Here is a 26,789-nt window from a genome sequence, read left to right as displayed (position 1 = left end):
TATGGATATTGTGCACTTTTCCCAGTGCTTTGCCTGGGATAGAGACACACGTAGCTCTTATTAACTGAAGTTCAGCGAAGTGTAGTTGCTCACAATTTGTTCGATACCTAGCAAAACCCAGGTTGCCTGCTCCATCCGGTGCCCTGGGGCTGCTTGGGGGTACAGCTTCTCCCTCCTCCTTACCCACCTGCTGTGTGCTGTGCTGGTTCTTAGATAACACAGCTGTACCTGTGGCAACAGGAGAGCATGCTGTACTATTTTGGGCAGAAAGTTTTTTGATCAACGTGTAGGTTGAAACTGGTAGACCTCAGGGCCGAGACATGGTGCCAGGAGATACCCAGGCGGTGACATGATCCTCCCTGGGTAACACTGTGAAACATCTCCCACTGCACTCATGCACCAGAGATTTGGGTCAGTGCCCCTGAACTGCTTCACGTCCTGTCTACTTTAGGCCGTGCCAGCCAATCTGACCCTAATAATAACCCTGTGAGTTAGATTGCAAGTGTACTTCTCCCCATTTTACAGATTGGGGGATGGAGGCCCAGGAAGTGAGTGACTTATCCAGGGTCACCTCTCTCGTCCGAGTGGAACCTGCTGTAGCGCAGGCCTTCTGCCCCTTGTCCAGTGCCCATTCCCCGGATCCGGCCACCATGTGCCACAGAGCAGAGGTGCCCAGCTTTCGTGGGAGGGAGACGCCTATGAGAGGCGTCTGGGCCAGACGTTTGCACCTGTTACAATACCTCCCACGTGTGCCAGCCACGCAGCCCTTGTGGGAACCAGAAAGATAGCCCTGTCTTCCACAAATAGCACTGCTTTCCAATTGCACACCTCTCTCATTTAGATGGAGTTTCTGGCCCGTTTTCTATCTGTTTTGGTTTGACTGGCTCCAGCAATGCTCACTCCCTTGTGTCTGGGACAAAACACAGTCCTGTTCCAACCTAAGGTATAGAATAACTTTCCTGTAAGTGAATCATAAAGTGGACTTTTCTTTGTCGAAAATTTCGACCAGTCTTGCTGGCTCATTGGGAGAAATAATATTTTGCGAGAGAAATCATCTGTCACGTCACTGGGGTGACTCATTGTATATGAATTCCCACCGTTGAAGTATGAATTAGGGCTAAATTTAGTTCACTGCAGTTTTGCTGTTTTGAAGGAAAATGGTGATGACAAAGCAGATCTTTTTTAGCTTACTGAAAGCCCTGGGTCTGATGGCATACGTTTATATAAATGATGTCCCCGAACTTTCACTTTATATTAAAGAGCTAAAGAACTAAGTCCAAGAAAAAAGAAGAGGAAGGAGGAAATATTTGATTCTGCAGGGTTTGAGGTACAACTGGCAAGGACGATCCAAGCTCAGAGGCGGTAGACAAGAAAAAAAAATATTGAATAATTTAACAAAAAGAAACAGATCACTGTGCGTTAATAGGAAGCCAAAATTCAAAGGGAATTGGGAGGAATGTTTGCACTAAATACATCCGGCTGATGTGAAAGGTGTGTGCCAATCTTTAAGAAAACTCGAGACCCTAATAAATAATTACAGATGTCCACACATCATTCGTAAAAGAGGAAACGCGAGGAGACAAATGCTGGAAATGTTCATCCTCACGAAGTCAGAGAAATGCAAGGAAAAGGGAGATCCCGTTGTTATCCGGTGAGTAGTTTTTTTAAGCCGATAAACCAGGTGTTAAAGAGGATGAAAACAGAAATCTCCTCATCCATTGACCGAGTGGCTATGAAGTAGGGCTAACTTGTTGGAAATCATTCTGACAGTGCGAATTAAATACCCTTTAAAATGGTCCTCCTCCACGAACTAGTAATTCCAGCTCTAAGAATCTAACCTAACACAAAAGTCTAAGAGTAGAAAACCATTATGCACAAATACATTTATAACAACATTACTCACGTGTCAAGTATTACTGAGATGCCAGGGAACAGTTGAGTACCGTGGCCTACCTGTCTTCTCACCGGAACACTGTCAAGATGTCACAATGTGGAGAATACAAATTAGGTAAGAAGAAGGGTGCAAAATTATGAAACAGTGTGACAGTAACACACAGTGTGTAAAAACCAAGGAAGAGTTGAAACTTGTGTTCACACAAAAGCCTGGACACGGACGTTTATGGAAGCTTTATTCATAATAACCCAAACTGGGAAGCAACCAACATACCCTATGGTAGGGGATTGGATTTGGAAGACGTGGTACGTCTAGACAATGGAATATCATTCAGCGCTAAAGAGGAATGAGCTAGCAAGCCAGGAAAAAACATGGAGGAAACTTAAGTGCATATTACTATGTGAAAGAAGCCAATCTGAAAAGGCTACATAATGTATGATTGCACCTATATGACATTCTGGAGGAGACAAAACTATGGAGACAGTAAATAGATCAGCGGTTGCCAAGGGTTGGTGGGGGGCGGGGAGCAGGAGGAATGACTAGGTGGAACACGGAGGGGTTTGTGGCAGTGCCACTATTCTTTATGGTACCGCAGTGGCGGATACATTGTCCAAACCCATGGAACTCACCAAAGTGAGCCCTAATAGAAATTATGGGCTTTGGGTGCTAATGATATATTGATGTAGGTTCATCACTTCTAACAAATGTCCCACCATGGTGAGGGGTGTTGATTAATGGGGGAGGCTGTGCCTGTGCAGGGGGCGGGGTGGGGGACATATGAAAAATCTCTTACCCTTTGCTCAGTTTTGCTGTGAACCTAAAACTTCTCTAAAAAAAAAAAATAAAGTCCATTAAAAAAATTAAACAAGAAACAGGAAAAAGACTGGAAGTATTTAAGAAGGTTGTGTTTTGGTTAGGATAGACTTATTTATTTTCGTTTTTTTCCTCTATGCCTATAATTACCATTTGAAAACATGAACATGCATTAATTTATAATGGAAAGAAGAAAAAATAAACGTTTCAAGGGTTTAAAGCTATGAGATGAAGCTGTACATGTGGTTGTGTATTTAAGCAATTCTGAGAGTTTTTGATCCCTTGTTTCCTCTTAGTGGTCAGCGTTTTGTAAACGCACATTCCTCTGGGATATCTGTGAGTTTACACAGTTGACCCTGCACTCTAAACTCATGGCTGGTTAGAGTTTCCGTTCCCAGTAAAAATAAGCCATCTTTGGGGAAACTCAGTGTGATCTATATTCTTGGAATTTTTCCCACAATGTGTGGGTCAATCTTTGTTCATTTAAAAATTTTTTTTAAATGTTTATTTATTTTTGAGAGATAGAGACAAAGCCCGAGTGGGGAGGGGGCAGAGAGAGAGGGAGACACAGAATCCGAAGCAGGCTCCAGGCTCTGAGCTGTCAACACACAGCCCGATGCGGGGCTCGAACTCAGGAATGGTGAGATCTTGACCTAGGCTTACCTGACTGAGCCACCCAGGTAGCCCCAATCTCTGTTCATTTTTTTTTTTTTCCAACGTTTTTTATTTATTTTTGGGACAGAGAGAGACAGAGCATGAATGGGGGAGGATCAGAGAGAGAGGGAGACACAGAATCGGAAACAGGCTCCAGGCTCCGAGCCATCAGCCCAGAGCCTGACGCGGGGCTCGAACTCACGGACCGCGAGATCGTGACCTGGCTGAAGTCGGACGCTTAACCGACTGCGCCACCCAGGCGCCCCTCTCTGTTCATTTTTAAAACCCTAGGACAATGTTAGAATAACCTTCTTTTATTAAATATATAGAGAGATTTCTTCATGTTTAACTGATTGCTTTCCAGTGATTATACAGTCACATGGTTTAATAATTAAAATTGAAAATTTAAATAATTGACTAAAAAATGTGTAGTGATAATTCTTCCTGCCTGGCCTCCTGTCTGCTTAGTTCCTCAGCAGCCCCATTGTAAGGAACCACTATTTTAAAATTCTTGTGAATACTTCCAGAGTTTCTTTGTGCACATGTATGCAAATGTTAATATATATATATATATATATATATATATATATATATATATATTTATTTATTTATTTATTTATTTTTACTTTTCCCTGCTTTTATACAAAAGGGGCACGTGTTACACATTGGCCAACACCCAGCTTTACCACTTAACGATGTATCTTTTCTCATCACACATAAATAGCTTCTTACTCCTCTTTGCAGCTACAGAGAACCCCCTCCCCCTTTGTGGATCGGTAGATTCACTGTCATTTCCTTAACCAGTCCCCTGCTGATGGACAGTTGGGTTCTTATTGCTATTAACAACAGCACCGTAAGGACAAATCTTATACATACATTTCATACACATGCAAGGATATCCACAGAAGAAATTCCCGGAAGTGAAATCGCTGGGTCAGGGTAGAAGCCTCTGTAATTCTGATTGCCAAATTATTCTGATTGCCAAGTTATTCTTATCGCCAAGTATTCTCCTTTGGGAAGGGTTTACACTCATACCAGCCATACATCTGAGTGCCCAATTGTCTGCATTCTTGGCAAAATAGCACTTTGCCTCCAATGTGATTATTGCCATTCTGATATGTGGAGAAAGGAAGTGCAGTATGTTTTAATTTGGATTTCTTTTGTGAGGGAGCTTTAGCATGTTTTCATAGGTAAGAGCCTTTCCTCTTGCATGATAACCGTTTACTGCCTTCCTTCATTTTGATTATTAGGCAGTTGGTCATAGGCTTAAGGCTTTCTAAAAAGTCTTTATGTATTAGGGAGATAGTCTGTCTTGGTAACTGCACCTGCCTGGATAAGAGATGTGCCTCAGGATAAGAGATTCTAAAAGGGGCTTCCCTATGGGTTGCTGGAGCCAATACGACACACTTGAAATAAGAGTGATAGCCATTCAATAAAGTGTATACACTTCATCCCACATGTAGGATCAAGATTTCACAGCAAGCCAGTCTGTGTTTGTATCTTTTGTCACTTAGGTCCTTTATGTCTTACCTGTAATATAAGGCTTATTTATCAGTGTCGTCATTCTGGGTTGTCATGGGTAACACATGCAGGAATCTGATATTATAGATACAGAATCTGATATTATACACAGGGCCAGATAACTGAAAACACCCACAGCCCTCCTCAGGGTGAAGCCACTTACCCGCTACTAACAGTAAAGGTACAGCAGGAGAAGAAAGCATGAACAATCATGGGGGACCCTGGAGACTTCCAGAAGAAAGCACGAACCGTCATGGGGGACCCTGGAGACTTCCATGAGAAAGCGTGACAATCATGGGGGACCCTGGAGACTTCCAGAAGAAAGTGTGACAATCATAGGTGACCCTGGAGACTTCCAGAAGAAAGCATGAACAATCATGTGGGACCCTGGAGACTTCCAGAAAAAAGCACGAACCATCATGGGGGACTCTGGAGACTTCCAGGTGCAGCTCCCAAGCTCTGTTCTCCCTTGCACAGGAGGGGCTCTGTTTTTGGATTGGGAACCACAAAAATATGTGCCAAGAATCTCGGTTTTACGGAAGCTCAAGCAGAAGTTTCAAAAGGTATCTTAATACCCTACTAGTGATGTGGCCAAGCCAAACTCTATAATTCATGAAATCAGTATAAACTATCAATCCATACATCTGTAACTGTAGACAAGCTGGTTCTGGATCTCTCCAGGGATCTGTGAACTTTAAAAAGCACATTATAAACCACTAACTAGCTCATCTCAACATCCTTATCTTAGCTGTAGGTCAGTCCCAGACCTCCAGACATCCCTGGAGATAAGCATAGAGTGATCCCAATCCAGCTGTAAGATAACCTGACCTTAGATAGGTACTCAGGAAGCACACAGAAACTATTGCTTCCTTTCCCTTTCCCTGGAACAAATACGATTTTGCCTTCACCAAGACTCTTCTCTTCTATAGTTCAGGGGAGACCGTTACCAGTGTGACCAGCTTGGCCCCGCTGCAACCCAAGAAAGGCAAGAGGCGGAAGGAGAAGGCTGATGTTCCTCCTGCAGTCCCTGCCAAAGGTAGGAAGCTAGCTTACAATTACCCACGCAGGAGCCAGCTCGACTGATCCAGAGTGGGTCTGGGGTTAGAAGTGGGACCAGGACAGGGGGAGTAGACAGATGGAAGACATGACATCCAGTGATTATATAGCTTGGAGAACCTCACCTAGATTCTGATCATAACTGAGCCCCATTACTAGGTGGGGCTGGGGGTGGTGCACCGGCTCAGCATGCTTTAGTTGGGGGGTGGGGGAGCCAACATGCAGAGACTGATTCCACAGTATATTCCATCCGCACTGAAATATATTTCAACTATTAACATGCTCGGCACATAGTGAGGTGGGACAAGGGGTGTCAACATCTTGGTTCATTCAAGGGAAAGAAGCCTCTGATTTTTCTAAAGATGTAAACCAGGTATGTAGTTTATTTTGGATTGGCCCTGGGGATGAAATGAGGGTTGGTCTTTGATTCCAGTTATAATGTAGAGCAACGTGGGTGAGAAAGATGGGTGTTTCTGGAGGAGAGAACTGCTCATATCTTAGGAGAACTAAGGCCATCTACAGACAGTTCCTAAAATTACCATGGCCAATTTGGGAGACGTTCATGCCTCAAATAATTTGAAATGTAGTTGGAAGTACTAGGACCTCCCAGATAAACAATTTAAATAAGAAGACAAGATACATTTTATCCCTCAGGTGAGACTTCACAGGCTGTCACCTTGAGACCCTTGGGGTCGTGTGGTGAATGCCACTGGTGCTCAGGCTGAACACACGTTGGGTGGACAGAAAGGCTGGAAGGCCTGGGCGTTCTGGGAGGCATGACAAGTGCAGATCTGGGGAGGGAAGGGGGCAGAGAACCCTGCCGTAACATCTCATTCAATCAGAGTAGATAGTACCCTACCTTACCAAAGATAAAAGTGAGACTCAGAGAGCTAAGTGATGGAGTCTGGCTTGGAGGTGAGGTCTGTCTGACTTTGAAGGTCAAGTTTAAGTTCCAAATCATTGAAATACTCATTACATGACATGGTGGGGAAGAGCCTTGGTTTTCTCCTCTGTTAAGTGGGGACAGTAAGACCCTCCCTGATGACCTGTCAGGGCTGCTGTGCAGGTCAAGGTCACTGCTTTCACTGTTAGTGTGTAGTTAGAACGAAGCCCCAGGGAAGTTCCCAGGCTCAGCCTTTACCAAACACACCTGGTTCTCACCTGCACACCTGACCTCTTTGTAGCTGGCAGTGTTTTATGCAGAGCTGTTTCATTGACCTTGAAGATGGGAAAGGATGACATGGCTAAAGACTAGGGGAGAATTGCTCTCCATCGAGGGGCACCCAGTGGTATCTAGGTCAGAAACGGGAGTTCTTCCATAGGGGCAGGAAGGGGTCCATGAGTCTCCACAGAGTATGTCTGTGTTGCTCATGATATGTGGAAGTTAAAAGTCTGGGGAGAATTGGAAGCTAAACTCTTCATACGCTTCCACAGCCCCCATAGCCGCCACGTTCCATAAACCGAAGCTGCTGAAACCGCAGAGGAAAGTCACGCTGGTGAGTAACCCTATTCTGTTTGGTGTTGTCCCCTCAAGCCTTCAACACGCTGCAGAGCCCAAGTAGTAGCTTTACTGACTCCAATCACGCTGATAGTTCTCAGTGCCTTGATCCCCAAGCAAAGACATTCTCTCTGCTTGGGTCAGCTTTTGAGACATCTTTTCCCCATATCTTGTTCCCAGAGTGGCTTTCTAAAAATCAAAATAGAACATATGTTTCATTATAAACGCTATTTTTCAAAAAGAAAGAAAAAAAAAAAAAGGCCATACTCAGGAAGGTATAAAATGGAATATGGGCCTGCTTGTATACATTAACCTGATAACCACTCTGGAGAGACTGCTGAAGAACCTTCCAGAAAATATGTCATAGCTTTTTATTTTGAAATAACTTTAGGATCACAGAAGGGTTGGAAAAAAAAAAAAAAACGGAGAGTTCCCATCTGCCCTTTCCTAGCTTCTCCTAATGTTAGCATCTCACGTAGCCATGGTGTATTTGTCAAAAGTAAGATTATCGTCAGCACATTGCCATTAACCACACCCCAGACTCTGACCAGATTTCAGCAGTTTTTCCATTCATGTTCTTTTTCTGTTCCAGGACCCAGTCCAAGATATCACATTGCATTTTGTTGTCATGCGTCCTGAGTTTCTTCCAATCTGTGACATTCCCTGGTCATTCTTTTACTTTCATGGCCTTGACACTTTTGAAGAGTCGTAACCGGTTATTTTTTTACAATGTCCCCCTGACTTGGCTTTCCCTGAGGTTTTCTGAGGAGTAGAGATGAGATAAGGTTCTGGATTATGGAGTAGAATGCAGAGGTGATATTTCCTTCTCAGTGCATCTGTTCAGGGATGCATGATGTCGATATGTCTTATGAAAGTGACATTAATTGTGATCGCTTGGTTAGGGTGGTTGCCAGCCTTCTCCGTCCAAAGTTACTGTTTTTCGCTTTCCATACTTTATTTGTTAGAAGCCAGTCACTCAGTCCGGGTCACATCCAAGGGAAGGAGAGAAGCTCACTGTCCTGAGAGAGGAGTATCAAATAATTTGTGCTGTTAACCACCACAGCCATTAATAAATATTTCAGGGGCGATAATGTCAAGTCTAAGCAAATATCCCATTTCTCCTTGAACTTTTAGCCACAATGTTACCATTCATCAATGGATTTTGCTTGTAGCAGTTATTAGTATGGTGTACTCATGGTGATTTTCTATTTTCCTTAATCCCTGTACATTTACTACTTGAAATTCTTCTGTAAAGAAGAGCTGGACACCTTCTCTTATTTATTTAACTCACTAATTTATATCAATATGTGTGCACGGACATGAACAACTTTAAGTGTCTAGTTATATTGTTATTTACTTTGTTTCCAGTATTTTTAGCAGTTTTATATTTGTATGAGAGAGAAAGAGAGACAGAGAGAGATACAGAGACAGACAGGGAAAGACAGAGAGGGAGAGAAATTGGCAACCCTATTCTAACATGTGGCCAAGATAATCTTGAAGGAAAAGAAAAAAGTGGAGAATTTCTATACCAATTTTCAAGATTGATCTTAAAGCCACAATAATTAATAAACTATGGTATTAGCACAAAGATAGATAAGTTGATCAAAGGAACAGAATAAAGAGCCCCCAACAGATCTAGGGATGTATTGTCACTTGATTTATGACAAAAGTGGCATTGCAGGGCAGTGGAGGGATTACTTTTCAATATAGGGTGATGGGTCTGTTGGATATCCATATGAAAAATGATCCATAACCCCTAATTTACAAAAATTAGACAAGGATCATGCACTTGTCTAATCCATGTCTAACCTGTCATGCATACATCTAACAAAGGTTCTTTTTTAGAATGTCTGAACACCTACCAATCAATAGGAGATAAAAGGACAAGACTACAAAAAAAAATATGAAGTCTGAAACATGCATGTCACAAAAGGAGGTACACAAATAGTCAGTTCATGAGAAGTATCTAACCTCATTGGCATCATGGCAATGGAAATTAAAAAGCAGAAAGTTCACATCTATGAGGATGGCTAAAATGAAATACTTGTTTCTTTTTATTTTGCCTGTTTTTCTCTGACCCACTGGGAATTTAGGAATGTATGCAGTTTTATCTGTTTGTCAGATCTTTTTTATTTACTTTATGTTTCAGATTTCAATAATCATTAATTGTCAGTTTCATTAAACTTCATCACTACGTTCTTTTTTTAAAAAATTCTTTATTTAAATTGAAAGTGGGTTGGGTTGAGGCACCTGGATGGCTCAGTCGGTTAAGCATCTGACTTTGGCTCAGGTCATGATCTCGTGGTTCGTGAGTTTGAGCCCCACTTTGGGCTCTGTGCTGACAGCTCAGAGCCTGGAGCTTGCTTCAGATTCTGTGTCTCCTTCTCTCTCTGTCCCTCTCCCACTTGCACTCCGTCTCTCTCTCTCTCCCTCAAAAGTCAGTAAACACTAAAAAAAATTTTAATTCAAGTTAGTTAGCATAGCGTGTAGTATTGGTTTCAGGAATAGAACCCAGTGATTCCTCATTCACATATAACACCCAGTGCTCATCCCAACAAATGCCCTCCTTAATGCCCATCACCCATTTAGCCTTTCTCCCCACTCCCCTCCCCTCCAGCAACCCTCAGTTTGTTCGCTGTATTTAACAGTCTCTTATGGTTTGATCCCTTCTCTGTTTTTATCTTATTTTTCCTTCCCTTCCCATGTTCATCTGTTTTGTTTCTTAAATTCTACGTATGAGTGAAATCATATGATATGTGTCTTTCTCTGACTCATTTATTTTGCTTAGCATAATATACTCTAGTTCCATCCACGTTGTTGCAAATGGAAAGATTTCATTCTTTTTCATCCCCGAATAATATTCCACTGTATATCTGTATCTATCTATATCTATATCTATATCTATCACATCTTCTTTACCATTCATCACTGTATTCTAAACAATTATTTGAACCAAACATGTACTAGTTTTGTTATTATTCTTTGTTGAATCTAATGTCTTTCCCTCAAATATCTTCATTTGCCTTTATATTTGAGCAATTTTTCTGTGACTGGAATTCTAGTTTCATAAAATTTTCCACTCTGTTCTAGGAAATATGCTAAGCACTTTATGGGCACTTCTATTTACTTATATTGCTCAATATAAATGCCAGATTCCTTACTGTGGCCTATAATGCCCTATACCATGCAAGCCATATATGTAATTTAATTTTTTTAGTAGCCACAGTAAAGAAGTAAAAAGAAACAAGTGAAACCAATTTTAACAGTATGGTTTATTTGACCCAATATAGCAAATATAGTATCATTTAAACATGTAATATAGGGGCGCCTGGGTGGCTCAGTCGGTTGAGCTTCCGACTTCAGCTCGGGTCATGATCTCACAGTCTTTGAGTTCGAGCCCTGCGTCGGGCTCTGTGCTGACAGCTCAGAGCCTGGAGACTGCTTCAGATTCTATGTCTCTCTCTCTCTCTGCCCCTCCCCTGCTCATGCTCTGTCTCAAAAATAAATAAAAACATTAAAAAAATTAAAAAAAAAAAGAAAAAAAACATGTAATATATACTAAAATTATTAATGAAATATTTTACATGCTTTTTATTCTACAAAGGCTTCAAAATACAGTGTATATTTTATACCTACTACACATCTCATTTCAGAACCACATTTTAAGTGCTTGAAAGCCACATTTGACTAGTGGCTACCATATTGGAAAGCTCAGCTGAATATGATCTGGCCCCCATTACCTCTTTAACAACATTTTTGCCACTGACCCCCTTCCTTGTTCCTTTCTGGCCACACCGGCCTCCTTGCCAGTCCTTAAACATACCAAGAATGTTCTGGAAGGAACTTTGCACCACTTGTTCACTCTGCCTGGAACGTTCTCCCCAGGATATAGTTGTGGCTTATCTATTCACCCCCTCAGCTCTCTATCCAGATATCACGTTGATGGAAGAATCTTCTTGAAATCCTATATAAAACACTGCTCACCTATGAGAGGCAGCCTGACATGTTTTATATTTATCTATTAGTTGCCTCTCCCTTCTACCAGAATGTACGGCCCATGAAGGCAGGGAGCTTGTCTGTTGTGGTCACTGCTGTATCCTCCATACCCAGAGCAGTGTCTAGCATGATAGAGATTTGTTAATGACTCTGCACACCAGCTCAGTAGAGTTGGTTCTGTCATTCTGCTTTTACAGATGGGCACAGTGAGATGCAAAGTCAGTAAGGTGCAAGATGGAACCCAGGGTCACGCAGACTTGAATCTGGTCCTTCTGAATGCAAAACATAAAGTTTTAGCCAGCTCATTTGGATTCTTGCCTCAGAGTGGAGCCTGGGTCTGGTGGCTTCTGACATATTCTTCTGGCCCAGCCTTGCCCCTGCCCTTGCTGCTTTGTGCCCAAGTTTCATGCTGTTCTACTGGAGAGGCTGGTTCACTGTTTTCCAGAGAAAGACTTCTTTTGCCTACAGTGAACTGTGGGCTCTGATGGGCTTTTCATTCAGTGTGATTCCATCTGGTTCATATCATCAAAAATTCCTCACCAGCTCTCCTCTATTGCCTACTCCTGTCTTGTCCTCAAATGTAGCAGCAGAGTGCTTGTTGATTTAAATAGATCTCTGGTCATTCAGTGGGCCTTTGGAAACTCAGTTGAGTATAAAAGCTAAACCTATCAACTTCCCTCACTCCTCAGCTGTGCATATCACTGCACATGTGTGTACCTGTGTATCTTTTCCAGATCTTTTCTCTATGTTCTGATATTTATCAACAACCTCAAGAAAGGATATGCGTTGTAAATTTTCCACCTTACTTTCTCTCTGAGTTGTTCAGGAGCTATTGGTTCTAATCCAGAATCTTACCCCTGGTAATAACAGAAACAGCTATTTACTGACACTCTGTGGATATATCCTAGAGAGACAGCCAAAACAGTGCCTTTTCTTTTATTGGTAGAGAGAGAGAGTAAGCAGAGGAGGGGCAGAAAGAGAGGGCGACAGAGGATCTGAGCTGTCAGCACAGAGCCCGATGCGGGGCTCGAACTCATGAACCATGAGATCATGACCTGAGCCAAAGTCGGACGCTCAACTGACTGAGCCACCCAGGTGCCCCCCAAAGAAGTGCTTTTTGCATATTGCCGTAGTTAACTCTCCTAATAAGTTCCCTACTCCCGATCCCCAGTTTTGCATGTGAGGACACACACTCTGTTCAAGAAAAGTGAGTTCCCACAACTCACAAGAGTATTGATCCTTCTCCTGTGAAGACAACCCCACTGCCCTAGAGGACGGCCCCTTTGCAGTGTTGTTGGTCTTACCTAGTTGGACAACTATCTCTAGTCCACAGCCTGGTGGGGGGGGGCACCTCTCATTTGTCCATTGAACAAAAATCAGCTGTGCACTTATGGGGTACAAAATGCTACAGTAATCCCTTGGGGGCCACTTATAAACAGAGTGGAGTGAACAGTACTTTCAAAAATAACTCTGGTCTTAGTCACAAGTTTTTGTTGTTGAATTTTGTGTGTGTGTTTGTTCGAGCTGGTGTGCTTCGATGCCGATTCAACATTGGACATTCTTAATCTTCACAGAAAGTTAATTGGGGCAGTTATATGATTTACATGCATCTAATTATATGCATCACAGGGACTCCTTGTTTTATAGAAGTGTCTCCAATAACATTTCTTAAGTACCAAATTGTCTGTTAATCGCTTACAAGATGAAAAGATTTAAAATTTTCTATGCCCCATTTTCCAGAAACAAGCCAGTTTGGAAACCAGTTCCTACCTATGACAATATACAATAAAGAAAAGAGCTGACTTTGAATGAGACTCTGTCTGACCAGCAGTATAGAGTCAAAAATATCAGGCCTAGCGTCTGCAGGTTTTAGTTCATATTAAGATGTAGTTTCCCAGGAGGGCAGCATTGACCTTGGTCTCAATGGGTCGATATTTAGTTCTCCGATCAATAAGTCTTGATGGTAGCTAAAACTAAAGTCAATAGATACCTGTTGATTCACATAGGCCTTGGTGGGTAGTTTAGAAAATAACTTGGAGACATCTTTTCTTTCAGGCCTGGCACTAGTTTAGGTCTTCAATTCTGTCACTGTTCCATTTTGCTACCATCACCACGAAACGGAGCTTCCTCGGGTGGTTATAGGCCACAGAGCACACGCAGCCCTCTCTCCAGAGTGATGGTAGCACGTGCTCACCCCAAGAAGTCAAGCTTCCTGCTGCCTCCGGCACCGCATTGACAAGAGGGAATATTTATTGAGTACCTACTATGTGCCAGTTCCTCTGCTGGGGGCTTAGATTCCATCTTACTCATCTTTTTTTTTTAATTAAGTTTATTTATTTTTGAGAGAGAGAGAGAGAGGGAAAACAAGTGGGGGAGGGGCAGAGAGAAAAGGGGACAGAGGACCTGAAGCAGGCTCTGCACTGACAGCACAGAGCCCGACGCGCAAACTAGTGAACCTCGAGATCATAACCTGAGCCGAAGTCGGACACTTAACTAAGCCACCCAGGCGCCCCCCCCCCCCCAATATCACTCATCTTAATTATAAATCTTAACTACCAGCTCCTGGTAGGCCCTCTAGACTCTGGCAGGCAAAAATAACAGACGCGTTTCCTTGTGTTTTCACCCTCAAAGCATAAAAGCGGGAACCTTTTTGTATGTTTCCAAGGCGACATAGCATTTTGCGGGAAGTACGTATTCCAGAGACGGGGAGTGGTTGGGAGGTTTAAAAAATGATAGGATTCAGGAAGAAAAAAGAGAGGAGCAAAGCATTTTAGACATTTCGTAATCAAGCTGTGCAAACCAACCCTCCTCTTTTTTAACAACACAAGCACGACATAGCCTGCTTTCAGAGTTATCTGATCACCTAATGAGGCCACGCACCATCACGAAGCGTCTCTCTGACGGACAATGTGATCGTTTTGTCTAATAACCTTGAACACTGACAGTGAGTCATTGTTTCTACATCAGTGTTTTTTCTTCTTTTGGGGGGCAAGGGAGTACTTGGACAAAACGTAAAATGTGTAGTTTCCCCACAGCAGAGCCCCCAGGACTTGTGGGGCTAATGCAGATACTTCCAGGAAAAGCTGTCATTTCTTCCTTGTTTCTGAAGAAACAGAGAAAGGCAGCAGTGCATTTGATTGATTTTTATTGCATCAGGTCAGTTATTGATTTGGAGGCCAAGTGGAGGAAGAGGAAACAGTTTCTGTGATGTGGAGGTAAGACCTCAGTGCTTAAAGAAGGGCAACAGGAAATAACAAATTTGAGAGGAGGGTAGTCAGGACCCCAAAACTAATGAAAAGAGAACGAGAATACAGTTCTTTGGACTCAAAGACCTTTTTTTGTTTTTTGTTTTTAAAAGGTTTATTTATTCATTTTGAGCGCAAGTTGGGGAGGGGCAGAGAGAGGGAGAGAGAATCCCACGCAGGCTCCGCACTGTCAGCGCAGAGCCCAATGTGGGCCTCGAACCCAGGAACCATGAGATCGTGACCCGAGCCAAAACCAAGAGGCGGACACTTAACCGACTGAGCCACCCAGGCACCCCTGGGCTCAATGAACTTTTATACACTCCTGCCTCTGAGTCAACACCCTCCTCACCCTTGAGCCTCTGTAATTACGGCACTTGTATGTAGTACACAGTAGCCAGAAGGCTCAGGCCACCTCTCTTCTCTAAGGAGAAAATGATCTCTTGTGAGCAAAAGACCTAAGACACAGAAAAATCAGGAACATCATGAGCTTAATTACCACAGATTTCCCAGTGGGTCTCTTATATCCTGCCTGTCCCGCTCGGATCCATCCTCCACGTTGCTGCCTAGAGATTGTTCCCAAACACAACTCCAACCATGTCATTTCCCTGCTTAAAATACTCTCCTGGCTCCCCCTTGCTTCCAGGATGAAGCACGGCTTCCCGTGAGCGACATGAGTGCAGGCTGGGCTGGGCTGTCTCCCGCTGGCAGGGGGGCTCTGCCCTGCACCCGCTGCCCCACCTCATCCTCCCGCAGAGCTGCCACTCACCTCTGAGATGTGGCTCCCCCACAACCTTCTTTTGGAGTCCTCCTGCCGCTTGAGCCCTGCTTACCCACAAATCCAGTTCTCTGGGCATCAGTTATGCCTCTGCGAGTCAATGACCTCCCCATCGCCAACTCTCATGGCCCTTTTCAGTGAATTTGTTACTTCTGACCCCTCAAGGCATCCATGTCCTTGTTCCTGGAGGTAAACAAGGGTCATCTGCCACCACCCCCAGCTGACCGCTCTCCTTCCTGGCTCTTGCCCTTCCCCACACGGGTAGGCTGCTTCCCCTCCTCCACCGGTCCAGGATGCTGGCTGTCTCTGGGATGCTCTTCTTCTTGAACAGATTGCCTGGGAGAGTCAACACTGTCACAGGGGCAACAGGCACCTGCGCAGCCCGTCCGTTCCCTCGCTTACATCTTCGAGTCAGTTCCAGATTGGTTCTGACTGTTTATGGTACGTACATTCCCCCTGGCAGCTCCACATGCACCGCCCGTTCATCACAGCACACAGGGGACTCATCACGTCCCCCCAGTCCTGCTCTACCTGGGATAGCCCTGCCTCAGGGAATGGCTGTCCCATCCAGAATGTAGGTGCCTTCTCCCTCACCCCTATGTACTGGTGCCTGAAGCCCGTCTGTTACTTTCCAGGATGCCTGGGCTCGTTCCTTTCCTCCCACTCACTGCCACAGCTGGCTTGCAGGCCCACCACCTCCCCATCCATCTGATTTTCAGCCTTTGGGGCTTCCATAACACCTTACCTGTATTTTAGCACTTCCCACACCACAGCGAAGTTGTACTTACCTGCCTGATCTAACTTTTCCCTCCACTAGGACCATGTGGTTCCCATTTTACAAAGCGACCTCTACGTTTCTTATACTACAAAGGCTATACATTGTAGACACCTTAGATAGTGAAGACAGTGGGGGCTGTTTTCTTTTCATTGTGCCAAAGTGCACGTAACATAAGTTGTACCATCAGCCATTTTTCAGCGTATAGTTCCGTAGTACATTCTCATCGCTGTGCAGTCTCCACAACTCTTTTCATCTTGCAAAACTCTATATTCTCTAAACCACACTCCTCCCTCCCCTCGCCCATGAACTCCCCCCTTCTATTTTGTCTTTATACGTTTGATTACATGAGGGACCTCATGCAAGAGGCATTTATCTCTTCGTGACTGGCTTGTTTCACGTAGTATAACATTGTCAGGGATTGTCCATGTTGCAACATGTGTCAGAATTTGTTTTTTTTTTTTTAATTTTTTTTAATGTTTATTTATTTCTGAGACAGAGAGAGACAGAGGATGAGTGGGGGAGGGGCAGAGAGAGAGGGGGACACAGAATCCGAAGCAGGCTCCAGGCTCTGAGCTGTCAGCACAGAGCCCGATGCGGGGCTCAAACCCATGAACCATGAGATCATGACCTGAGCCGAATTTGGACGCTCAACCAACTGAGCCACCCAGGCGCCCCTCTTTTTTTTTTTTTTTTAAAGCTGAATAATATTTCCTTGGATGTATATACCACATTTTGCTTATTCATTCATCTGTCCGTGGACACTTGAGTGGCTTCCACATGTTACCTGTTGTGAATGATGCTGCTGTGAACACGTGAACATACAAATATCTTTTTGAGCTCCTGGTTTTAGTTCTTTTGGATATATATCTAGAACAGGAATTGCTGAGTCACATGGGAATTCTATTTTTAATGTTTTGAGGAATTGCCATAGGTTTTCCATAGCAGCTGTACCATTTTACATTCCCACCAACAGTGCACAGGGATACAAGGGTTCAGTTTCTCTACATCTTTGCCAACACTGTTATTTCCTGGGTTGTTTTGTTTTGTTTTGTTTTGTTGTTGTTGTTAGTAACCATCTTTTTTTTTAAATTTTTTTTTAATGTTTATTTATTTTTGAGAGAGACAGAGACAGAATGCGAGTGGGTTGGGACAGAGAGAGAGGGAGACACAGAATCTGAAACAGGCTCCAGGCCCTGAGCTGTCAGCACAGAGCCCGACGCGGGGCTCGAACGCACAAGCTGCGAGATCATGACCTGAGCTGAAGTCGGACGCTCAACTGACTGAGCCACCCAGGCGCCCCATTAGTAACCGTCTTAATGGGTGTGAGATGGTATCTCATGGTGGTTTTAATTTGCACTTCCCTAACAATCAGTGATGTTGGACATCTTTTTAGGTTCTTATTGGCCATTTGTATATCTTCTTTGGAGAAGTGTCTATTCAAGTCCTTTCCCCATTTTTTAAAATCAGGTTGTTTGTTTTGTTGTTGAGTTGTAGGAGCTCTTTATATATTCTGGATATTACCCTCTTATCAGATAAATAATTTGAAAATATTTTCACCCATCCTGTAGGTTGCCTTTTCCCTCTGCTGATTGTGTCCTGCACAGAGGTGTTAAATGTTCATTAGCACTAGTTTTAAAGTCATCAAGGACTTGTCCTCCTCATCACTGTGTCCTCAGTAAAAGAGCTGGAACTTACAGAGTGTGTGTGGAGTGAATGAATGATTGAGGACAAAGATGTGTGATTGGACTGAGTCTGCACTGCTCAAAGTGCAGTCCATGGACCAGCAGCCTGGGCATCACCTAGGAGCTTGTCGGCAAATAGACCCCACCCTTGACCCTGGTGAATTAGAATCGGCAGTTCAACAAGATTCCAGATGAATCTGATGAACCTGTAAGTCTGAGTATGGCTCTGAATGACGTATCAAACTCAGTAGACATCTCCGGTTGGGTCATTGCCGACAGGATAGAGTCCTTCACATCTGGAGAAGACTGTTTTTACATTTTAGTAAAGAATTCAGACCCCACGTGGGAGAATGGTGGATTTTCCTATTTATCAACAAAGAGAAAATTAAACATGAGAATCAGCTTCTAAAAGGTAGGGTGACTTTCCTTCATTCCTGAGGACCTTTCCTGGACGGTTTATCCCTGTGTCAGCTGGGGTTTGCTCTGTCCTGTGACATCCTAATGCCCCTCACAGGTAGAGTTCTGACATGTAGAGAGTGTGTGACCAAGACAGGCTCACCTGCGATTCCCTCTAGTTTAAAGTCTACAGTAAACCAAAGGGATGCCTGGGTGGCTCAGATGGTTGAGCATCTGACTTTGGCTCAGGTCGTGATCTCATGGTTCGTGAGTTCGAGCCCTGCCTTGGGCTCTGTGCTGACAGCTCAGAGCCTGGAGCCTGCTTCAGATTGTGTGTCTCCCTCTCTCTCTGCACCACTACCCCCACCTTGCTTGTGCTCTGTCACTCTCTCAAAAATAAGTAAACATTTAAAAATGTTTTTAAAGCCTACTACCATAAACCTGCTTCTTCTCATGGAAGCTGAAAGATCAGAGCACTCAGAATGAATAGGAACGACGTGGTTCATTCCATCATGGCTGAGAGGGAACCTGTCTTAGGAACCGACCTTCCATTGAGTGGTCAGCCCAGGACCCACATGCCTTGCCTTGTCCATTGTCTTCCCGGCCTCAGGAAAGGAGCCCCTTTTCCTGGCCTCATTTCACTATCAAGAATATCCTGCCAAGACCAGAGTTTCTCTCTGATAAGTAGCAGAAAAGGGCTTTGAGGCACATTAGACACCAGTGATAGAATTCTGAGAGGATTTTAATAATAACCCAAATCCCAGCAAAATTATTTCCAGAGGACATGCATTTCAGGTTTCTTGAAGGATGTTTATAATAAGCCGGAGAATTTCTCTTGTTGTCGTTAATGTGCTAGAACCGGTTTCAGTTAAATTTTACATGAAAAGGATATATTAACCTGCATAAAATATGTTCATAATCTCAATTTAAAATTAAAAAGAAGAAAAAAAACCCCGCCACCACATGTACAATATATTGCCCCAAGTAAAAGCCTTGGGAAAAAAACAAAAACTTTGCTTGTACCACACCAGTACCATTTTTACAGAGATAAAAATTCTATGCTCCCCTCGGTACACATGCACATCCCATTATTGTCACGGGGAGTTATGTATGTTGACTGCAGGCAAGAATCGATGCCGAGCTTCAGAAGGGATGAGAGTAGGGAAAACAGAAGTCGTTTGGTTTCATGGACTTCCTCCAGTCCGGAAAGAGCAAGCGACTGGGCCTTTCATAAGTGGGATGCCATCATCAGGGAAGGGAGATCCCCTCCCCCACTTTCCCCCAAGTGGAGGTGGAATTGTATTAGTCTTGTGTTAGGGACTCTGGTCTCTGTCACAGACCTGTCATCTTCCGGCACACCACCAGGTCAGTGCCGAGGCCCTTTGCTGCCTGGTGCTGTCCGCAGACGGCTACCAGGTTGGATGCTTCTCAGCTGTGTCAGAGGCCAATGGAGGCTGATTGAGGCTCTGATTTCATTCACGATGGGCCAAGTGGAGCGCTTCCTCCCCAGCAGTCTTTTTTAAAAATTTTTAAAATGTTTTTTTATTATTTATTTTTGAGAGTGAGAGAGACAGAACACAAGTGGGGAAGAGACAGAGAGAGAGAGGGAGACACAGAGTCCAAAGTTCTCTGAGCTGTCAGTACAGAGCCCGACGCGGGGCTCGAACTCACCAACTGTGAGATCATGACCTGAGCTGAAGTCAGATGCTTAACCGACTGAGCCACCCAGGTGCCCCTCCCAGGAGCCTTTTAAGACTGGTAGCACCTTCAACACTCATTAGGAACCCCCTTTAGGGAGACAGTGGGAATCCCACTTCAGAAGGGCTGCAGAAGGAGTCCACTTCATCCCCTTCTAGAAGGATAACGTGACTTTGTGCTTTGAGGAGGAAGGTGATTTGGGAATTGATCAGGGGTGTGTTTCCCCTTTTTACCGCATCCTTGGTTCATTCAGATCATTTTGTGGTCTTCCACTTACTCATTCCTTGAACACTAATTGGATGCCAGCAGGCAGTGTGCAAGGTGCTATGGGGACAGGAGCACGAGCCCTGGAATCTCCTGATGGGGGTGAGCAGGTGGCAGAGAGGTAAGCTGGTCCGGAGGGTGGCCTAGGCTGGAGACAGGCCTGGAGATCCTGCAGGTCCAGACCCCTGAGTGACCCCACCCTGCTCCTGGGGGTCCTGGAGGGGCCTACTCTCGGGAGGCCCCTCCCTGTGTGTCTGCAGGGAATGTCTCTACACAGTGGCGGCTGGTTTTCCAGCTCAGCTCAGCTGATTCGCTGCCTTTGTTGGGCACTTTGTTACAGGGATCATTGCACTGCTGGGAAATTTTTTTTTTTAACTTTTCCACTCTATTTTATTTTTATAATCTCATAGAACAATACCATTTGTGCTCACATTTGATTTTTTTTATATAAAAAAAGCCTATTTCATTTAAAACCTCAGTTTTGAGCATGGAACATTTTGGAATTGTTATTAAAAGACTTTTTCAGTCTCAAATAGAGAATACTAGAAATGGTAAAAAAAAAAAAAAAAAGAAAGAAAGAAAAGAAAAAATAGAAAAACCATCACCGTATCTGTGACATCAAGCTAGGTATTCACAATATCCCGAAGAAAAATCTCGATGTGAAATTCTGAGCTCATGGCAAACCAGTGGCACGTTTAAGGGCTTTTATGCCCGCAGCCAGATTTAATGCTAATTTATTATTGTAGCTTCCAAAAGCTGAATGTATAAATTCCAACAGGCACAGGTGATGTCCAAAAGGCAGTGAGACGACAGCCTTGTGAATTTATGATGAGAGCACTCCTGGAAAGGTGAAGCCTGCTGACTACGAATTCAGTCACGTGTGCCCATTGTCCACATCACGTACGAGTGCCACCGATGAGCTGGCATATGCCTGCTGCTGGTCCAATGTTTGGCCTTCGTGCTCGGCTTGTGCCCTGTGTGCTGTGTCCGTGACGTAATGTTAGTGGTGATGATGGCGATGACAGTGGTGGTAGTGATGTGATGCAGATGGTGACGGCGATGGTGAAGAAGGGGATCTTGAGGGTGAGGACCCACCTACTCACTTCCCTGACCCTCCCCCATGCAGGCAGCGTCCCAGTGCTTGTCACTAAGAAACACTGAGACAACCCTGGCCTAAGCACGGCTGTTGTCTCCGCCTCCCAGATGAGGCAGGAGCTTCAGGGAGGTAAGTACCCTCACAGGCTTCCCCCACCAGGGAGCGGCAGAGTGGGGTCTGATCCGGCACTTGGCCTTGGGTCCCTGTTCTTCCCCACCAGTCTCTGGGCTCTGCTGTCTGTCATCAAAAGCTCTCCGTATAGTCCTAGTTCACCAGGCCTGGGAGTGTTTTCTGTCTCGACCTCGCTGGATGGGTTTTTATATGATGAAAGTTGCAGATGATGATTCCAAGTGGGGTGCAGGAGTGGAGCTGGCTGTTCAGAATATCCATTTGTTAAAATAGAAAGTGAAATTCCTTCCATAAGCTCTTCTTTCTCTGCAGTTACCGCTGTTGGGAATTTAACTTCTATTTTTTCTTTTCTTAATACATCTTTTTTAAACTTTTTTTTAATTTTTTTTTATTTTTTAAATGTTTGTTTATTTTTTAGAGCGAGCGAGAGAGAGAGAGACAGAGCATGACTGGGGGAGGGGCAGAGAAAGAGAGGGAGACACAGAATCTGAAGCAGGCTCCAGGCTCTGACCTGTCAGCACAGAGCTCGAACACACAGGGCTCGAACTTGGGAACGGCCAGGTCATGACCTGAGCCGAAGTCTGATGCTTAACCAACCAAGCCACCCAGGTGCCCCAATACATCTTTTTTTTTTTTTTAATGCTTATTTATTTTTGAAGCAGGGAGGGACAGAGAGAGAGAGGAAGACAGAGGATCCAAAGCAGGCTTTGCACTGACAGCACAGAGCCCGATGCAGGGCTCAAACCCACCAGCTATGAGACCATGGCCTAGCCGAAGTTCGACACTTAACCGACTGAGCCACTGATGTGCCCCTAGCTTCTATTCTTTAAACAGTTTTCTGTGTATATGCAAACTTACATCTACATCTCTCTATATATTCCTGAAGTGTATCCACAGTCAGCCCACAGTCAGTGTAGGTCACAGCTATGGATTATGACAAATACACTTCTGTCTGCCAAGTTCTCTAAAAATGAGAATGATCTTTTTTTTTTTTAATTTTTTTAATGTTTATTTGTTTTTGAGAGAGACAGAGACAGAATGCAAGTGGGTTAGGGGCAGAGAGAGAGGGAGACACAGAATCAGAAGCAGGCTCCAGACTCCGAGCTGTCAGCACAGAGCCTGACACAGGGCTTGAACTCACAAGCTGTGAGATCATGACCTGAGCCAAAGTCGGACACTCAACCGACTGAGCCACCCAGGAGCCCCAAAATGAGAATTATCTTAAACAAAATGTTCACACATTGAATTGTTTTCTCATTAACAATATATCAGGCTTATATTTCTACATCAGTACATATAGATCCATCCCATTCTTTTAATAACTCAAAGTGTCACAGTATCATAGTTTATCTATTATCTATCATCTTTCTTTCTTTCTTTCTTTTTTTCTTTCTTTCTTTCTTTCTTTCTTTCTTTCTTTCTTTCTTTCTGTCTATCTATCAATCTATCTGATATTATCATATGCCTTTAGTTTAACCTATGAAGTTTAAAGCCATATGCAGATTTATATGATTCCAAGCAATAGGACCCAGGTATCCTACTTCTTGGTAGAGTGTCTGCATAGAACCCAGGATAGGCTGAAAGAGAAGAAAGTCCCATGATTCAGCTCATGATTTCCCAAGAGTGTCCCCTCCCTGCATTTCTGAGGCCAAGGATATTCAAAGGAAGATTTTCAGTGCAGCGTCAGACTGGTTTTCTTTCACTGTGTCTTAAACTCATTCAGTCATTCATTTAAAAATGTGCATTGAGTATCTCCTGTGTGCCAGATAGCACCTGAGTCAGGTGTCTCCCTAGAAGCTACAGTCAGTGACATGCTCCAGCCCACTCATACCCACGAGAGAGAACAAATGTCTTTGGCATCGTGAAATTTACACGTTGTAAATCAGCGAAGGCTATAAACCAGAACGCTTTTCTTGGACAGCCAGTGGCTCGCAATTTTCCAGCACACTACTGGATGCAGCAGTAAATGTCTGACAAAGCCACTGCCTTTGCAGAGCTGAGTGGTGTGGCTAGAGGCTGGCTCTGGCACCAGCCCCACCACTGACTAGCTGTTGACCTCAAGCTTGCCGTTTCTGTGCCTTTGTTTCTACATGTACAAAATGAGGCTGATGATAAGAGTACTTTCTGCCTAGAACTGTTGGTACACTAAGTATTAGGTGCTATGGTTCATTCTAGTGGGAGAAGGCAGAAGATAACCAAATGAACGTACTTTATAAGGCCAAGAGGTGATACGTGCTCTGCAGAGCAATAGAGCAGATAGGAGCCAGGGAGAGACTGACAGGGAGGGCGCACCCTTGGAGCAAAGGCCTCTCTCCCTCTCTCCCTGCCCCTCTCCTGCTCATGCTCTCTGTCTCTCTCAAAATAAATGAACTTTATTTTAAAAAGTTAAAAAAAAAGGAAAGGTTAACTTTACCACTATGAAAAACACGTATCACTAGATTTATTTGACACTGGCCTGAGGCCCAGTGGCATCCATCAGAATCTGGTGTGTGATGTTTTCCAAATGATCTCTGAGCGTCTTCTTCTCTCTGCCTCTAAGTATTTCAAAGGGACTAGTTGTCAAAACAACACTTGTCTGTACTCTATAATAAAAATCATAGTAATAATAATTGAACACCTGTGTAGCATTTACTGTTTACCTACAAGGTAATTTTCTAAGTACATTACATGTATTAATGGATTTAATCCTCGCAATAGCCCTGTAGGATAGATACCATTATGAGTCTCACTTTACAGATAAGGAAATGGAGGCACAAAGAAGGTAAGAAACTTGTCTGAGGTCACACAGTTAGTAAATGGCAGTCTTCCTGTCTCTGAGAATCCATGCTCTTAAGTAATACCAGACAGACCCTTGAACAGTCTGATGAGTCAGAGTGTTAAAGATCGCAGGTGAGGGACACCTGGCTGGCTCAGTCGGTTAAGCATCTGACTTCAGCTCAGGTCGTGATCTTGTGGTACGTGAGTTTGAGCCCCACATCGGGCTCTGTGCTGACAGCTCGGAGCCTGGAGCTGGCTTCGGATTCTGTGTCTCCCTCTCTCTCTGTCCATTCCCCGCTCACGCTCTCTCTCTCAAAATGAGAAATAAACATTAAAAAAAAAAAAGATTGTAACTGATTAGAAGATTGAGTGTTCAAAATGGAAGATTCTCAGAGCAGACTCTTATGGAAGGAGATTACCAAGCCCTCTCTTTTTCTACACATAAGTATTCTTTTGAATAATATTGCCAGGAAAAGTACTTTTGGAAGGAAGCTGGGAAAACATAGATCTCTGGTCCATGGGGAAGAGAACATGAGTGACTATATTAGATCACGGGGCTCTCACTGCCATCACTGTGCCACTATGAAAAGTTTCATGTGTCAGGACCCTCCCCAAGAGATTTATCTATAATCACATTTTAGCTTCCAAACATACATTGGTGAAATCTAGAGACCTCCATCTGTCTGATGACTTATAAAGCCTCTGGCTTTTCTGTGCCTGGCTTTAGCAGGTCCTATGGCTGGTCACCTCTGTGTGTCCTCAGAGCAATTAGCCAGGGGCATGTGACTTTCCATCATGTCAAATTCATTCTGGGAATGTGCTTTGCTAAACATCCTTTGAATTCTCCAGAGTCGAGAGCGTGATGCAAATTTGCTCTGCTCAAGAGTTCCAAGTGACCTCATCCAACCCACGGTGCCAAAAACCTGGATACAACTTTGAAATCTTAATCTCCATCCAAAACTTCTCTCCTGAGTTCCAGATCCTTTCCAAACCTTCCAGAGCTGTAGAGAACACTGGCTCATTGGCCATCAGTTAACTGAATAATCACGTGAAAGCCAGGAAGCGGGTAGGAATTTGGGCAGATATAATCCCAAGGCTTATAGATGTCTGAAGCAACAGAGGAAGTGGGCATTTGGTGCCTCATAGCATGCCTGTGTCCTCCTGTGTGGTGACCAAGGTCCCGGTGTCTAGCCCCTGGCTCAGATTGCCAAGAGGAGCCTATGTCCGCAGTCATAGCTGCATGCTGGCTTTGGGGAGTGCAACTGAATTCCAGCCCTCACCTCTGGGTGGGGATTCTGGTATCAGTTATGCTGTTGAAGCCAGAGGTCCCAGTGGACCAACTGTCTCAGCTCTAAGGAGATCGTGACTAGCCCTGGCATGCAGCTCCTTCTCTATCTCTAGCCTATCACTGCTTAGCTTCCTATTTCTACCTGTCCAATGGCTATCTCTAACCAAGAGTCTGTTGCCACCTCACGCACAGCCCATCTAAGACAGGGTGGGCCAGTCGGTAGACCTGTGGAACTCAAAATTAAGTCAAGTTCATTTCCAAGCCATGTCGATTCCAACAGGAACAGTAAAGGTGACGCCATAGTTTTCTTTCCTGAGTTTGGACCTATGGGTGCCCATCGAAGGCCCTCCATCAAACAGAGCTTTGCTGATCACACAGCCTCCACCTCCTCGGTGGCCATAGTCCTATGTGCGTGGGCGTGGGGAGGGGAGAATTTGTTTTACTAGGTACTCCTCTGTTGAATAAAAAATGAGCACTTATCTTGAAGGGGGGAGAGGAAGTCTGCCCTCGATAATATGTAATTCTCTCTTGGGTAAATAGATTCCTGATAGTGCAGCCCGTAGAAATGCAATCGCATTTTTTAACTCTAAGGTGAAGTTAGCATAAACATCCCCATGTCCTAGTTATTGATCTTTTGCTCAGATAATGGTATTACCCAATTGAACTTCTGACACTGGAGAATTTGCAGTGGCTACAATTGTATTTTTCTTTTATTCCTGCAATTTAATTCAACGTGCACTTCCAACCGTGATCTCTATGAAAAAATGGTGTTTTGCAGGAGTTGGAGTAGAATGTTAAATCAATCTCTGTCTCTCTCTCCTTTTTCTTCTCTGCCCCTCTCTCTCTCCTCTCTCCTGGTAGGAATGTTAACTTTTAGCTTGAATCCTGGAAACACACCTACCAAATGAAATACTCAGAAACTTCCAAATTAAGAGCTTAAAGTGTGGTGTGTCCCCAAGAGGTGCACAACTTCTGAATTCTTGGGGGTTGACTTTTCTAGTGTTAGCCGTATCAAGTAAGTCCTTCCCCATAGGCCCACTTCCCATAACCGATACTCTAAAAAAGAAGAGCTTAAGTTAGAAGCGAGAGGTCTCCACCTGGGGGTTCTCGTCTGCTGTTGAGTGCCTCACCACTGGCAGAACAGAAAAGATGGGCCGTGGAAGACATGGCATTTCACTGCAAACTGATTTTGTTACAGTTGGAGTCCAGAAGGTTCTGTCACTGCATGAGAAACCTGGTCTGTGTGATA

The 26,789-nt window shown here is 44.1% G+C and overlaps 1 protein-coding gene across 1 annotated transcript in view; it reads left to right on the top strand.

The window, feature by feature from the left end:
* Positions 1–26,789, top strand: part of VSTM4 (V-set and transmembrane domain containing 4) — a 97,464-nt gene that overhangs the window by 57,025 nt on the left and 13,650 nt on the right. The window contains exons 6-7 of the mRNA XM_042908892.1: positions 5,812–5,918; positions 7,373–7,434. Coding sequence (XP_042764826.1) covers positions 5,812–5,918; positions 7,373–7,434 — 169 coding nt within the window. The remainder of the gene's footprint in view (positions 1–5,811; positions 5,919–7,372; positions 7,435–26,789) is intronic.

Source organism: Panthera leo, chromosome D2, assembly GCF_018350215.1.
Source record: "Panthera leo isolate Ple1 chromosome D2, P.leo_Ple1_pat1.1, whole genome shotgun sequence".
NCBI lineage: Eukaryota > Metazoa > Chordata > Mammalia > Carnivora > Felidae > Panthera > Panthera leo.
This window is presented reverse-complemented; position numbering and strand designations above follow the sequence as displayed.